Source organism: Lissotriton vulgaris, chromosome 1_2, assembly GCF_964263255.1.
Source record: "Lissotriton vulgaris chromosome 1_2, aLisVul1.2, whole genome shotgun sequence".
Classification (NCBI taxonomy): domain Eukaryota; kingdom Metazoa; phylum Chordata; class Amphibia; order Caudata; family Salamandridae; genus Lissotriton; species Lissotriton vulgaris.
This window is the reverse complement of record NC_141686.1, coordinates 178,824,570-178,838,660: the sequence shown is the minus strand read 5'-3', so window position 1 is coordinate 178,838,660 and position 14,091 is coordinate 178,824,570. Positions and strand designations below refer to the sequence as shown.

The 14,091-nt window shown below is 46.6% G+C and overlaps 1 protein-coding gene across 1 annotated transcript; it reads left to right on the top strand.

Moving 5' to 3' along the window:
* Positions 1-2,124: 2,124 nt before the first annotated feature.
* On the top strand, positions 2,125-3,051 carry LOC147734830 (uncharacterized protein F54H12.2-like). The gene has a single exon (XM_086952493.1). The coding sequence runs from the start codon at positions 2,125-2,127 to the stop codon at positions 3,049-3,051; it is 927 nt and encodes a 308-aa protein (XP_086808619.1).
* Positions 3,052-14,091: the final 11,040 nt, after the last annotated feature.

Here is a 14,091-nt window from a genome sequence, read left to right as displayed (position 1 = left end):
ACAAGTCATTTCAGAAATTATTAAAGCAACACAATGTTCAACATTTTGTAACACACACAGAGGTAAAAGCAGCGGTTGTAGAAAGGTTTAACAGAACTTTAAAGTCTAAGATGTGGCGGTATTTTACGGCCAACAATACATACAGATACGTGGATGTTCTACAGGCTTTTTTAGCTGTATATAATGTCAGTTATCATAGAACCATCAAAATGGCCCCTGAAGAGGTAACACCGGATAATTCGTTAAATGTTTGGAGAAATGTGTATGGGCCTAACTTCGGGACAAAGGTGAAGAAGTCTGTATTTAAAAAGGGTGATCACGTAAGGATTTCTAAACTGAAAGGAGTCTTCACGAAGGGTTACCAGCAGACCTTTAGTGATGAAATATTTATAGTGGAAAGTGTGGAGCTTAAGGAAGGGCTGTATATTTACAGGTTAAAGGACTACGATGGGGAAACGGTGTCTGGGTCCTTTTACAAGGAAGAGTTACAAAAGGTGCCCGATGATCCGAGCAGGGTGTATAGGGTTGAAAAGGTTCTGAAAAGGAAAGGTACAGGGGCTAAGAGCCAGGCATATGTCAAATGGCGCGGTTGGCCTGAGAAATTTAACAGTTGGGTATTGGCCAGCTCCCTGAAGGGTGTGTGAACTAAAAGCCGCTGCGACGATGGAGACTTCACCCTTTTATATAACCTTACCATCCAACGCTTCTAAGGACATGTTCCCCAACAATCAGATTTCTAATTACACCGTCAAACTGGCTAAGGCTGTGGACCTGAAGGGGGACTGGGAGGTTGCCCTAACAGAAATACAATACCCTAGAACATGGAATACATTTACCGCTGCCGAATCCAAGTTTCACATCAAGAGGGAACAGGACCCCATGGGCATACACACATCCTTCCCACCAGGCTACTACCCGCACGTTTCAAGCATTATCGAAGCCATCAACAAATCCATAGCCAGTATAGAACCACATCCGAATATTCATCTGGTGTTAGATAATGTGCAAAGGAAGGTGTTTCTTAAATCCATAAATCGAAACACCCTATTTAACTGCTCAGGTAAATTAAGAAGGATTTTAGGGACAGTACAACATGTGAAAAGCCCAGTGGAACAAGATCACACATGCCCCGATATTAATGGGGGGTTCTACACGCTCTACGTGTACAGCGATATTGTGGAGTCTCAGAGGATAGGTGATAGTTACTCGCCGTTGTTAAGGTGGGTGCATGTACAGGGTGATAATAATACCATGGTCAACATACAATTTAACAAACCTGACTACGTCGCAGTTTCTAAAAACCATTTTGACACTATTTCAATTATGATCTACGATGATCAGTCTGAGCCGGTGGCCTTTAAATACGGGAAAGTTATTGTCAAGCTTCATTTAAGGCCTAGACACGACAGAGGGTATTAAGCAGCCATCATGGTGGTTATGAAAACCTACGGAGATCCGTCTATGTACAGAGACTATTACAGAAGTCAAGCCGGTTATGGAGGACCACCGTACTTTCAAGGTTCACCTGTTATGTACGGGGCTGGATTAGGAGGATTCTTTAGGAGTCTGTTTAGAAGAGCTATGCCATTCCTGAGAAGAGGCTATGAAATTGCAAAGCCTCATGTGAAGGCGGCTGCCACGAACATTGCCCAGGAGGTGGTGGGGTCTGTTACATCGGCGGTTGCAGAGCGCATGAACAAGCAACCTCAAGAAGGAGCTGGTTTGATGTATAAACCACGTGCGAGTGTCAAAAGGAAACAACGTGTTTCCAGACGGCGGGGGCCACCTGCCCCCTATAAAAAAAGGAGGACATCTTCAAAACGCCCTCAGAAAAGAAGAGCTCCAAGACGGAAGAGAGCTGCGAAGAAGCGAACCGGCTCTAAAGTAAATATTTTTTGAAGCCTTGTAAACACAGCCATGGCCTTCGTACATTGTGGCTCTGGAGAGTGCGCCAAATCAGAGTTGGACTTGATTAGTCTAAAACCCACGCAGACCAGCATCGAAAACAGCTTCTTCATGGAGGTGTCACCTTTAGCAGCATTGACACCGCTGGCACCTATAGAGTTTTATGTGTCAGGGGCCACGGATATGTATTTGGATCTCAACAACACTCTGCTGCATCTTATGTGTAAAATCGTAAAAGCGGATGGGTCCGACATTGACGATGACGCTAAAGTGGCACCAATCGCTTACCCTCTAGCTACAATGTTTAATCAAGTGGACATCACCCTGGGCGACCGACTCATCACCCAGAACGATAACATGTACGCCTACAGAGCATACATTGAGAGCATTCTAAATTACAGTAGCGACGCCCTTGACACACAACTTTCAGCTGGTCTCTTTCACAGGGATACACACGGACATTTTGAAATCACAGCTCTGGATGGTGATAATAAGGGCTTTATAAAAAGAGCGGGGCATGCTACAGCCAGCCGCACCTTTGACCTCCTGGGGTGCATACATTCAGACCTCTTCTTCCAAGATAAACTGCTCATCAACGGAATTGATCTTAAAGTCAAGCTCAATCGTAACAAGGACTCATTCTGCCTCATCAACGGGGATGCAGAACAGTACAAGTTGAACATACTGTCTGCGAGCCTGTTTGTAAAGAGAGTGAAAGTGTCCCCGAGCGTCAGGTTAGCGCACGCCGAAGCTTTGCAAATATCCAACGCCAAGTATGCTGTGGAAAGAGTAGCTCTGAAGGTATTCAGCATCCCTGCAGGTACCCGCTTAACACAACAGCAGAATTTATTTCTGGGACAACTACCAAAGCTCATCATCATAGGGTTTGTGGACCACACAGCTTTTAGTGGCACCTATGCCTCAAACCCCTTCAATTTTAAACACTACAACATCAACTACGTGGCGCTGGTCCATGAGGGCAATGTGATTCCTGCAAAACCCTACACCCCCAGTTTTGCAGCCGGTCATTACATCAGGGAATATCAAGGACTGGTTTCGATAACAGGAAAGCATCAAAGGGACTGCGGTGTAGCGGTGTCAAGAGAAGGCTATGGCAGGGATACACGCTGTTCGCATTCGACCTGACACCTGACATGGAAGATGGTGATCACTACAACCTGGTCAAAAATGGGAATCTAAAAGCTGAAATACGATTCGCAGATCCACTGGTGGCTAATGTGAACATGGTCGTATTCTCTGTATTCGACAGCATCATTCAGATCAACCACGCAAGGCAGATTTTGTTTGACTATCTTTAAAAACATTTGTGAAATGGATACTGTGCAGATACGTGACTTCTTAAGCAGACATAAATACGCTAGGAAATACTTTTTGGGTGTTTTCCCTAGCGACGGTTTACCAGCCGAAATAGGGGCAGAAAGACCATGCACCCTAGTCTTTAACACAGACCCGCATGACCAGGCTGGGACACATTGGGCAGCAATGTTTATAGATGTTGACAAGGTTACGGTGTTTGACAGTACCGCAGAGTTCCCTGAGCACAGACTCTATACAACTCCTATATTCAAATTTGTGAAAAAAGCTGCAGCTGTGGTGAAGTATAACAAACTAAGGGTTCAGGATTCCATGGCCATCACATGCTTGGAACACTGTATTTATTTTATCAGTAAAATGTCACAGGGTCTTTCGTTTAGAAATTTCTTAAATCTATATCCGGGGGATCTTGTTAACAATGATATTATAGTTGCGAAATATGTAAAAGAAAACACCAGGGTATCGGTCAGACCTGTGAAAACAGAATATGTACCTTGTCAAAACTGTAAGGGTTTATAACAGTTGTATGCTTAATGTTGAACGTATAAAATGTTATGTTATGTTAAATAATTTATACCGCGCACGTACACCGGGACGGTTTCTTTATTGAAGAAACATAGGAATAAAAATCACACACAATTAATCATAAATCCATGCGAAGGGTGATTTAGGAGCTGTCTTTTTTTTTCGAGCTGGCACCGACGGTGCAGGAGTAGCCCATTTAGGGGATAGCCTTCGGACTTCAGAACCTGTAGGCGATGGCAGTAGGGGACTCTTCAAATTGTCTAGCAGTCTGCGGTGTTCATTATTACCAACGATCGTGGAGGGTGTATTGAGTTCAGCAGCGGCCTGCAGAAACTGCTCCCAGCCTCGCGGTGCATTTTGAGGTGTCAGGATTTTGGGGTGTGTGAGACCTTTGACTAGATCATACATATGCGACCCTGCAACAGGTTGGCCCTTGTAGAGAAACTCACCTAGCTCATTCCAAGAGACTAGGTCTTTAGAAGCGGCTAGTTTACTCATCAACATCTGCGCAGCCCCTCTGTGCCTTTGACCTATATTTTTTAGGAGGTCTCCAACAAAGGTATCTGAGGCTGTCGCATCATCGGGAGGCGGTTGTAGGGGCTGAGGGTCGGGGGCCTGAGCAGCTGGTTGTTCAGAGTCTGGGGTATATAGAGTCAACTTGTTCTTTTCGGTATTCCACTGGGTGTAGTAATTTAAGAATTTTTTGAGAGTGTTGTTGTAAAGGTTAGCCTTGTCGTAGGGGTTTAGATCAGTCCTGCTCAAAATGTCTTTAATTTCAGCATCCAGGCGTAAAGTCTCATTTCTACGGATATCCCATGCGTTGTCCGTGGTGGACCCCAGCTGCTCCATTTGCTGCCTAGGAACCAGATACATTTTTGTGGCATGCTCCATCACTGACCCGTAAGGAGGCTTGTAATTACAGGTATAGCTATCCCCAGCAAGTTACCTATAAAACCTCCAGACTGTTTCACCAGTTTCTTCTTTGTTATGAGTGAGGCCCTTTTATTACTGAGCTTCTTGATGAGCCCCTTCTTCTTCTTCAGAACCTGTAACTGACGCTTTGATATAGGGACGTTGCCTTTTAGGGTGTTTAGGGCTATTTCTGAAATGGCAGCCACTAAATCGTCAGAAGCGGTGCCCAGGATGGCCTTTCGGTGTTGGGGGCTGGCTGTAACAAGCATTTTCAGGAGAGCTAAATTGCGGGGTAGGTGTGTAGACATGGTCACCACTGAGCGTTATAAGGGCTGGCCTGTAAATGGTTCTAAAAGACATCACCGCTGCTTTTTATAGGGCCTGGTCTTGGGCTTTGGGGTGTAAACTACAGGTAGCTCTGGTGGAAAAATATCAGCCCTTAGTCTATAGTCTTCTAGAGTTTCATTTTTTAAGTCTACCAACAGGTACCCGTGGGGTTTTGCTGTAGCGTCGTTAAAGGCCTCCATGAAGAAGTGTGTGTTTCCAGGGTACATCTGTTTAGCTATGACAGCTATTTGCTGTTTGTCACGGGGGTTTTTAAATAAAACAAGGTATGAAGCGTTGAGAGCTATAGACCTACTGTTCTTGCCTTTGTAAAACAAATTCTGCACAATGTAGCAGATGCTTAGATTGCGATGATGTGAATATTGAGTAAAAGCTCTCTCTAACTCTGGATGATCACCACCTTCACGCATCAGATCATCAACAATTATCATATTTACAAGGGTTGGTGGTAGTAGCTCATCATCGTTGAGGTTATCCGGTATACCCTCTATAAATTTGATATAGGGGAACCGACGGCCCAAGTCTGTATAAAGAGGCTGCCAGCATGAATAAAGCCATACAATGTTGTTAGGGATTTGTGATAAAGCAGAGGCGGCATTTTCTAAGAGCTTTTTTATAAAATAGCTTTTACCACAGTTTGAGGGTCCTGCTAGCACGCAGGAGAACGGATGCTGCAACCTGGTGTCCATACTGTGGCGGCTGTCTCTCTAATGGACCTAATAACCATAAGGCAGTGTTTTATAGTCGGTGGTTAGGACCCTTTTATAAAAACAACTCGCAATGTTTTATGTAGAGGCTGGGTTGTGATTTCACCATTTCTTTTTAGATCTGACTATGCAGGGCTGGTTCACGACTATGGTTTTAGCATTCTCAGAATCGTCTGCTGTAGCGTATTCCTGTACCAGATTCTTCAGACTATCAAAATTGATTTTTACAGTGTTGCTGACATTTAAGGTTATCCCTTTGACCTTCATACACACCTTGTTCTTGTTGGTCCGGTAACTGTATGTTTTAGGCCCTGAGGCGGTATATTCTTTTATATACTCATCCTTATATAGCTCACTGGTTAGATTACCCAGATAATCTCCTAGAGGAGGGTCTTCATCCCCCGGTTTGCTCAGAAAAATCACAGAATCTGTATCGTGATACAAGCAGCGATCCTGGAGCTTATCCATAACCCCGTAAAGCTCTAGACAAGCGTGGGCTGTCGTGAAGCAGGCTATGAAAATGTTTATGTTGTTACTCGATGTGGGGTACTCTTGGGCGTATTTCCAACACAAAGCTGCGGTATCGTCATCGATAAACTCGCAGCTGGACACCTCGTAGCAGGGGGCAAACAGGTACTTGAACAGTTCCTCAGGGTCTGATATTAAAGTGGTATTTGAAAGGTTTGTGCGCTGTGCAAATTTTCCCCATAAGGAGTTGAGACAGAGTTTGGCTAACTGTCGGCGTGCAGGATTGACCTCTATCAGCTGGGGGCGTAAACGGATACTCTCGTGAGCGTAGTAGTCATCGATGTATTTCTGTTTTGCATCCTGACTAGTACACCATTCAGGATACCCTGAGGCCTCCTGTTTGTCTCTGAGAAACAAATTAATGTAGGGGGCAAAGAGTTGTGTTGTAGTGCTCTTAAAATGCCACACTTCGTGTACTCTACCGATCCTGTACCCTTTCTCTAAGGCAGCTTGTACCTCGATGCTACACCAGGTCCCTGTGATCATCCTTTGTTCATCGGTGTGTCTGCAGCCATCAATCTCTTTAAGCATCGCACATGTTCGACATAGGGGGAACATCAGCTTGCCATCGACTCTGCATGGTAACACTGGGAAGTAAAGCTGCTTAGGAGGATAGATTTCACATTTGATAAGCCCAAAGTATTCGGATAGGGGCTTAAAATCTCTATAGATGATGGTGGGGTGACCCAATGGGTACAACTTCATCTTGTTCACAAAAGGGTACAGACTGGTGAAATCATAGTAGTGTATTTTCTCACCCTCACCAGCGACCTTGTACAGTTGTATGGCATTTGTACGCCCCCCAAATAAGGCATCGCGGGGCTCCAAAGGTGTGGGTAAATCATGAGTCTTAAGAAAAGCGCAGAGGTCTGTGTCGGTTTTTAACATGTCTAACCACTCGTGCTCCCAAAGAACTCTCATAGCAAAGCCCTGGTTTTCAACATACTGGGCCTTTGTTAGAGTACGCCTGTATAAGTGTTCAAATTTGGCACCCAGCATTTTGTTATACTCGTGGGGTTTGTAACACTTGGGGCAGCCGTGGTAAAAACAGCCGTTGAATTCAAAGGCTGTCGGCACACCCTTAATTACAGAGTACCCGTCCAGGTAATAGGGGCCCAGGCGGTATTCACCACCCTGTAAGGCATGTTGAATTTGTATGTCTTCCTTCTCAGAGACGTGCATGAGCCACTGGATAGAGGGGGTTGAATAACGTTTCTGTTTACCCTTATAGAGGTCTGGCGGTACTAGAGCGATAGTTTCAGGCATTAAAAACATGTGTTTGTAGATGGACATACACATGGATGCCAGAGTGACGTTTTGAAATGGGTCTATGTATTCGACCGCTTGCTGTATTCCAGGGGTTTTGGATGTCAAGGCCTTGACTTTCTTAGGCAATGTCTTAGGTTTCAAGTCCTTGACTTCTTTAGTCATAGACACCACAACATCTCTGAAGAGGTTACAAGCTTGCCGGAGGATCATTACATCAGCCTGACAATAAGCTTTCAACTCTGTTTGAAAGTGAAACTCCTTTTCGCGGTTTTCAGAGTACCACTGTAGAAAGCTCACTTTCTCATCAGGCATCATGTATTCAACCCCGTAGCTGTCAGGAGGCGGCATGGGTCCCACATAATTTTGGTTAGCCCAGGTGTTCAAAAAGTGTGGGAAATAACCTTTACACCCTGGGAACCCAAAGGCCTTTGGCAGCTTGCTCAATTTCATGGGTAGGAAATTCAGGGTGTCTATGAAGCGTATTTTTAAAGGGCATACTGTCATCAGCATCAGTTTAGACCCCTGGGTTATGAGCTCCACCTGTATCTTTTCACGAATCATGTCTCGTAGAATAAAGAAGGAGTCATAGGCTTTCGAGTTGTGGGCGAGCATGGTATATCCTTGGAATTTGGCTTGAATGAAAGTGCTCAGGAAATCACCAACGCACGTTCGTCCCTCAAACTCCCAACTGTCGTCGGAAGTTAGATGGTGTGCGTAAATGTAGTTAGGCTGGTGTACCCCCGTCTCTTGTGTGCACTCTATATCAAACACTATATAGTCTTCGGTCTTGGTCTGAGGTGGACCTTTAACCATATAACACTGATGGTTGGTACTGGCCTTGTAAGACACATGGCAACGGGGGCATATCATACCTTTGCACTTGTGATCCGTTGCAACATACCGCCCACACTCGCTGCAGTCCTTTTTAGGGACACATTTGAAAGATTTCTCGTGTATGCTCAAGCAGTTTTGCGAGCGACAAAACAGCCTACACGTGCTGCACCTCACCTTCAGGGTAGCGTCTTCTATACAGCCAACCCTCTGACACATCTTACAACACATTTCACACTGGTGGTGTGTTTTATTGTTGTATATATGGTCGCAGTGGGCGCACACATACTTGGCCCCCAGAAAACCTTTTAGGTTCAAGATGCCGTAAAAATGATTTTCCATGTGGAGGACATATACGGTCTTGTTTCTCACAGGTTCCCCGGTTGTAAAGTACTTCCAGGAACCGCTGTGATAGGGAACTTTCACCGTCACGGCGAAATAGTTCGCAAAAAGACCTATATCGCCAAAGCTGACCATTCGGTCAGGAGGTATTTCAAGAACCTCATGGGTTTCAGCAGCTCTAGACATGATGACAGCGTCAGGGGTCTTGCGAGCCATCAGCAGACATGTATTGGCAGTGGCGTTGGTAAAATTCAGCAGCCACATCTGTTTCTTACCAATTATTTTACTGTATAGTACGCTCTTTAAGGGTCTGGAAACACCCCCCTCACGCCCCCGTACAATGAGGGCTATGACTCTAAAAGTGCCATAGGCGACTAGTTCCGCCTTACTCTGTAAAAGCCTTTGGAGGTTTTCTAAAAATTGCACAGCGTCAAAAACATCTCGGGTCTTACGCCTGGTGAACAACGGTGTGTCAAAACCCTGCCCCTGGAAGCGGAGTTGGAAAAAGTCATTAGGCCCCACATCGTGTAACAACCTTTCTATGAGCTCCTGCACAGCCTGATGTATAGCCAGAACACCATGAGTGGTTGATGTTATTTGGTGTAGGTTAATAAATCTAAACTCCTCATAGTGTTCTACGGCCCTAAACCTCTCTACATTGCAAGTGTAACTTCTAACACTCTCTAAAAACAAGGGCTCTGGGCCCTCATCAGTAGGAGTGTGATTTGTGGAGGTGTTCTCTGCTGTGTCATTTTGGGAGGTCATGGTGGGACCTGTCTCAGGGGTTCTTGTAAGCCTGCGGGTAGCGCATATTCTCGCCTTCTTCAGCTTATTTATTAAAAGCCGGCGTTGCTTTGTACTATTAAGCCACTTTTGTTTTTTTTTACGGGCCCAGGCTTTTCGAGATACCAAGCCCCAGCCTATCTGAACAGGTAGGTCGCTGTCGTTGGTTGTCTTGTTCATGGAGGCCTCCGCTACAGTTCCACCCCAAGGTCCTTCTGAATGTTGGGGTGCTTGGAGTTTTAAAGCCAGCCCCCCGACCCCCTTCAAATGACCGACCCTAGGTATGTTAGACCCTGCCCCTATGTATTGTCGGCGGTGAAGTGTTGGATTATATGCTTCAGGCGTTGATCTTGAAGCTGTGGTACCATGCTTGAAGGGGTCTAGGGAAACAGGTGTATCTTGTTTGAAGGGGTCTATGGAAACAGGGGTGTCTTGTTTGAGGGCTTGTGGGGCCCCCGATGGTCGTTGCTTGAGTAGTTTTAAGAACCGTACAGCCTTTGTCACTAACCTCTGGACCTTACGGCTATATTTTGGGGTCCTCTTAGGAGCAACAATGGCTGTGGGGGTCTTTAGGGGCTGGTATTGACATAGTCATGAATGTGTACCGTGTATATCGGCCACAGCCGCCTGACACATCTGTATGATCTCTTTTTTACACACCCCAACCCTTGCCACGACCAGATGTTGGGCCTCCCTCTTGTTCCTGAGATTGGAAAACCCCATATCCATTCTTATGATTGCACGGTTCGCCTGTCGTTTTAATTTGCGAACAGCCATCTGTATCTCTTTTACATGTGTCTTCAATACCTCTTCTGTGTTTACAGACCCATCTTGTTCCTGCTTAGGGGGGCACACCTTGCGAGGTCTTATAAATGGTGACAACCCCTCAGGCCCATCTATACTGCCACCAGCTATGGCGGTACTGGACACAGGTCTGTACACGGGCATGTCCCAGGGGATGGACATGGCCCTGTACACAGGGATGGCAGCGGTACTGGCCTCAGGGTTGGACACTGTACTGTACAAGGGGTTGGCAGCGGTGTTGGCCTCAGGGTTGGACACTGTACTGTACAAGGGGTTGGCAGCGGTGTTGGCCTCAGGGTTGGACACTGTACTGTACAAGGGGTTGGCAGCGGTGTTGGCCTCAGGGTTGGACACGGGACTGTACACGGGGTTGGCAGAGGGGCTGGCCACGGGACTGGACACGGGACTGTACACGGGATTGGCAGCGGGGATGGCCACGGGACTGGACACGGGACTGGACACGGGACTGGACACGGGATTGGCAGCTGGACTGTCCAAGGGCCTGTACGCGGGGCTGGACACGGGGCTGTACATGTGGATGACCGTGGGGCTGGTAGGGTCGTATGCTCCTGGAGGGGTCCTCGGGGACAGAGGGTCTGAGGATTGTGAGGAGTTGTCATTGTAATCCTGGGGCATAGCTGAAATGTATGTGTTAGGGTGTGGTGCATGGTTACCTGTGTTCTGTAAGCCCTCTGTGCTCAAAGACCCCTGGTACACCGCTTCTGGGGTTCTACCAATGTTGTCTACCAACCCCCTCAACTCCTCAAGAGCGTGGCTATTCATGCTAGAAGGACTTTCTAGGGGTTGCGCATTACCACCTGTTGATACCCTAGGCTGGGCCTGAACACTTACAACAGGCTTTGGGGGTTGCTCAGGGGCGTGCACCTCTACATGCACAGTTATTTTATTAGCCACTGTCGGGGTTTTCAGGACGCTTGGTGGATCCTGCATTGTATTAGGGTTGCTGAGGGACTCTGGTAACGGGAACTTAGGGACCCCCGATTTTAGCTTCAGATGTTTTCTTGAGAGGCGCGATGTTTTAGGGGGTTGTGGCGGCGCCGCCTCTTCTACAACCACCGGTACAACTACCACCTCCTTGGGGCTCAAGATTGTATAGGCCTCATTCAAGGGCTTAGCATCCTTTTTTATAGATAAATCCAAGGGGTTAGCTTGGGGCTCAGGGGTGCTAGGGCTTTTCTTCTCAGGGCTTAAGAGCTTTGCAAGGCCCTCGTGGAGCACCGCCGTTATTTTCTTTTGGTTTAAGGGTTCTGTTTGGGTGTCTGTGAACACCTTACAGACCTTCACCCTTTTTAAAGGGCTGGGGAGGTTCTCTGAGTCCCCATGTTTCTTCTTAAGGGAGGCAGGGCTTGTAAGCATACCGCCAGTGCTGGCCCCACCCCTGTGCAGAATAGATTGTTGTAGATGGTTGTTCAGCGTGTTGCTTGGTGTGTAGTACGTAGATAGTTTTTCCTGGCGTACACGCCTACGACCTCTCTTCAGCAGCATGTTTCTGAGCCGCTTCTAAAATATAAACAGAAAAATATATATATATATCAGAGAAAGCATAAAAACAACACGTACAATCAACACCATCCTAAGTTCTACACAGTCACCTTTTTTATATAGGCCTTCCTACAACCAGCTGTACCCTTCTGCTTGAGAGCCTGTAACGCCTCTAGTACTTCTCACACCCTTTTATAAAAAAAACACCTGAAAGAGGTCTTTTTGCAGCTCTTTTCTTTGACAGAGGTCCCACTTTAGAAGTTGAAGCTTTCCTCTTCAAAGGGATTTCTTTTGAACATTGCGCCGCCTCATGGACCTCAGCACCGTCCTGGCATAACATAGGGACACCTGTAAAGAAAAAAATAATACCCAACATTAGTCATCTTTCTGAGGATTACCTCTATACGCCCTCAGGGTCAGGACGCTGTCCTACTCCGCCAACTCCCTAGCGCCTTAGACAGTTTAAATAACAACGGCCTTTTTAATTACCTGTAGGAACTGTAGTGTTTTGCACATTGTTCATAGCGTCTTGAGCCTCGATGTACAACATAAGATCGTCATAAACTTCTTGTAGGTCGGGGTCATTAGCTGTAAAAGCATACAGACATGAGACCCACATTAGAAAAAAAAAAGAGAACTTGTGCGTTGCTGGTGTACAAAACTACGTAGAACTACACAACTCTAAATATATATACCTGGCTGCGGGGCTGACAAGTGACCATCGCTGCTAGTTATTACAGCTGTGTCCAGCGCAGGGGGTACATTGGTGACGGTTGCATTTGCAGGGTCTTGCATCTGTATTAAATATTAAATAAAAGAACAGGATTTAGAGCACCTTTCATAAATAAAAGTATCACAACTTCAAACAATTCATGTATACATTTTAAAAACTGTTAAGAGGGGTGCAACAACAGACATTTTTTAAAAAAGCGTTGTATGTGCGGCGCTAAAACATATGTTAAAAACAACCTGCGCCATATCCTTTGCTTATGGGGTAAATCACTTTAGGTACACATAGTCCTTCTGACCTACAACCACTGCCCCTAGGTTCATGGTACTCTTTTGTAACATGTACATGCCACTTTTCTCTTGTAACACCTTGGTTGCGCCCTCTTACATTTTGCGTGCTTTTGATAGTTGCGCCAGTGCCAGAATTGCCTACATGACGCTTATTCTTGTGCTTGAGTGTCTACCCTATATTGCAGGATTATACCTCTAATTGTACTTTGTTTTCTCTTGTAACCTACACACCTATCACTTTATTTATTACTCATGTAGCTTAACGTTTGCTTTTATAATTTGTGCACATGTCACTTTTTTTCCTCCTGTAATGCCCCTTTTACACACATTTGGCACTTTTGCCTCATGTAGCTTAACGTTTGCTTTTATAATTTGCGCCCTTGTAATGTTCACGTGTATCATTACTGTTCCTATTGTAAAGCACTCTGACAACTTAGGGTAAAGTTTGCGCTACATTTTTTTTCTGTATGGCATCTTTTTTATGTAACTCATGTAATTCTTATGTTTTGCAACTGTTTCTTGTGTAAAGCGCTGTGACACCATCGTGTTCGCGCTATCTCTCTCAATAAATGTTTTAACAAAAAAAAAAGCCACACACACACACACCGGGTCTGCAGGGGCTTGGTCCGCCCCTTCTTTGATGCACTGGTGACATCACTGAAGGGGCGGACCATGCCCCTGCAGACCCGGTGAAGCCTCACAGCCTCCATGCTGCCGTATCCGCGTGGGGACCGTGGGAAAATGCCCCCCCCCAGGACCCTCACAGCCCCCAAGGACACCGGAGTCCTCACCCTCGAGCCGCGCCTTGTGAAAGCGGGCTCGGGGGCATTTTTTTTTTTACAAAGCAAAGAAGACACCGCACTCGGGCTCCGGAGCCCCTGCAGAGACACCCGGAGCCCGCCCTCAGAGCCCCCGAGCAGCGCCAACCTCAAGCGGGCTCTGGGGACATTTTTAATTAAAAAAGCGGGCCTCGGAGCCCCCAACAGACACCGGGACCCCGACACAGAGCCCCAGAGCAGCGCCTTGTGCAAGCGGGCTCGGGGACATTAAAAAAAAAAAGCGGGACAACTCTGCACTCGGGCTCCGGAGCCCCTGCAGACACCCGGCGCCCGCCCACAGAGCCCCCGAGCAGCGCCCTGGTGAAGCGGGCTCGGGGACATTTAAAAAAAAGCAAAATAGCGGGACAACTCTGCACTCGGGCCACGGAGGTCCAGGACACACGGATCACGGCCCCACAACACCCCCGAGCAGCGCCATGGTGAAGCGGGCTCGGGGGCATTTT

What these genes read in the sequence shown, in the direction of transcription:
- LOC147734830 (XM_086952493.1), top strand. Translation starts at nt 2,125, where the DNA reads ATGTGTAAAATCGTAAAAGCGGATGGGTCCGACATTGACGATGACGCT.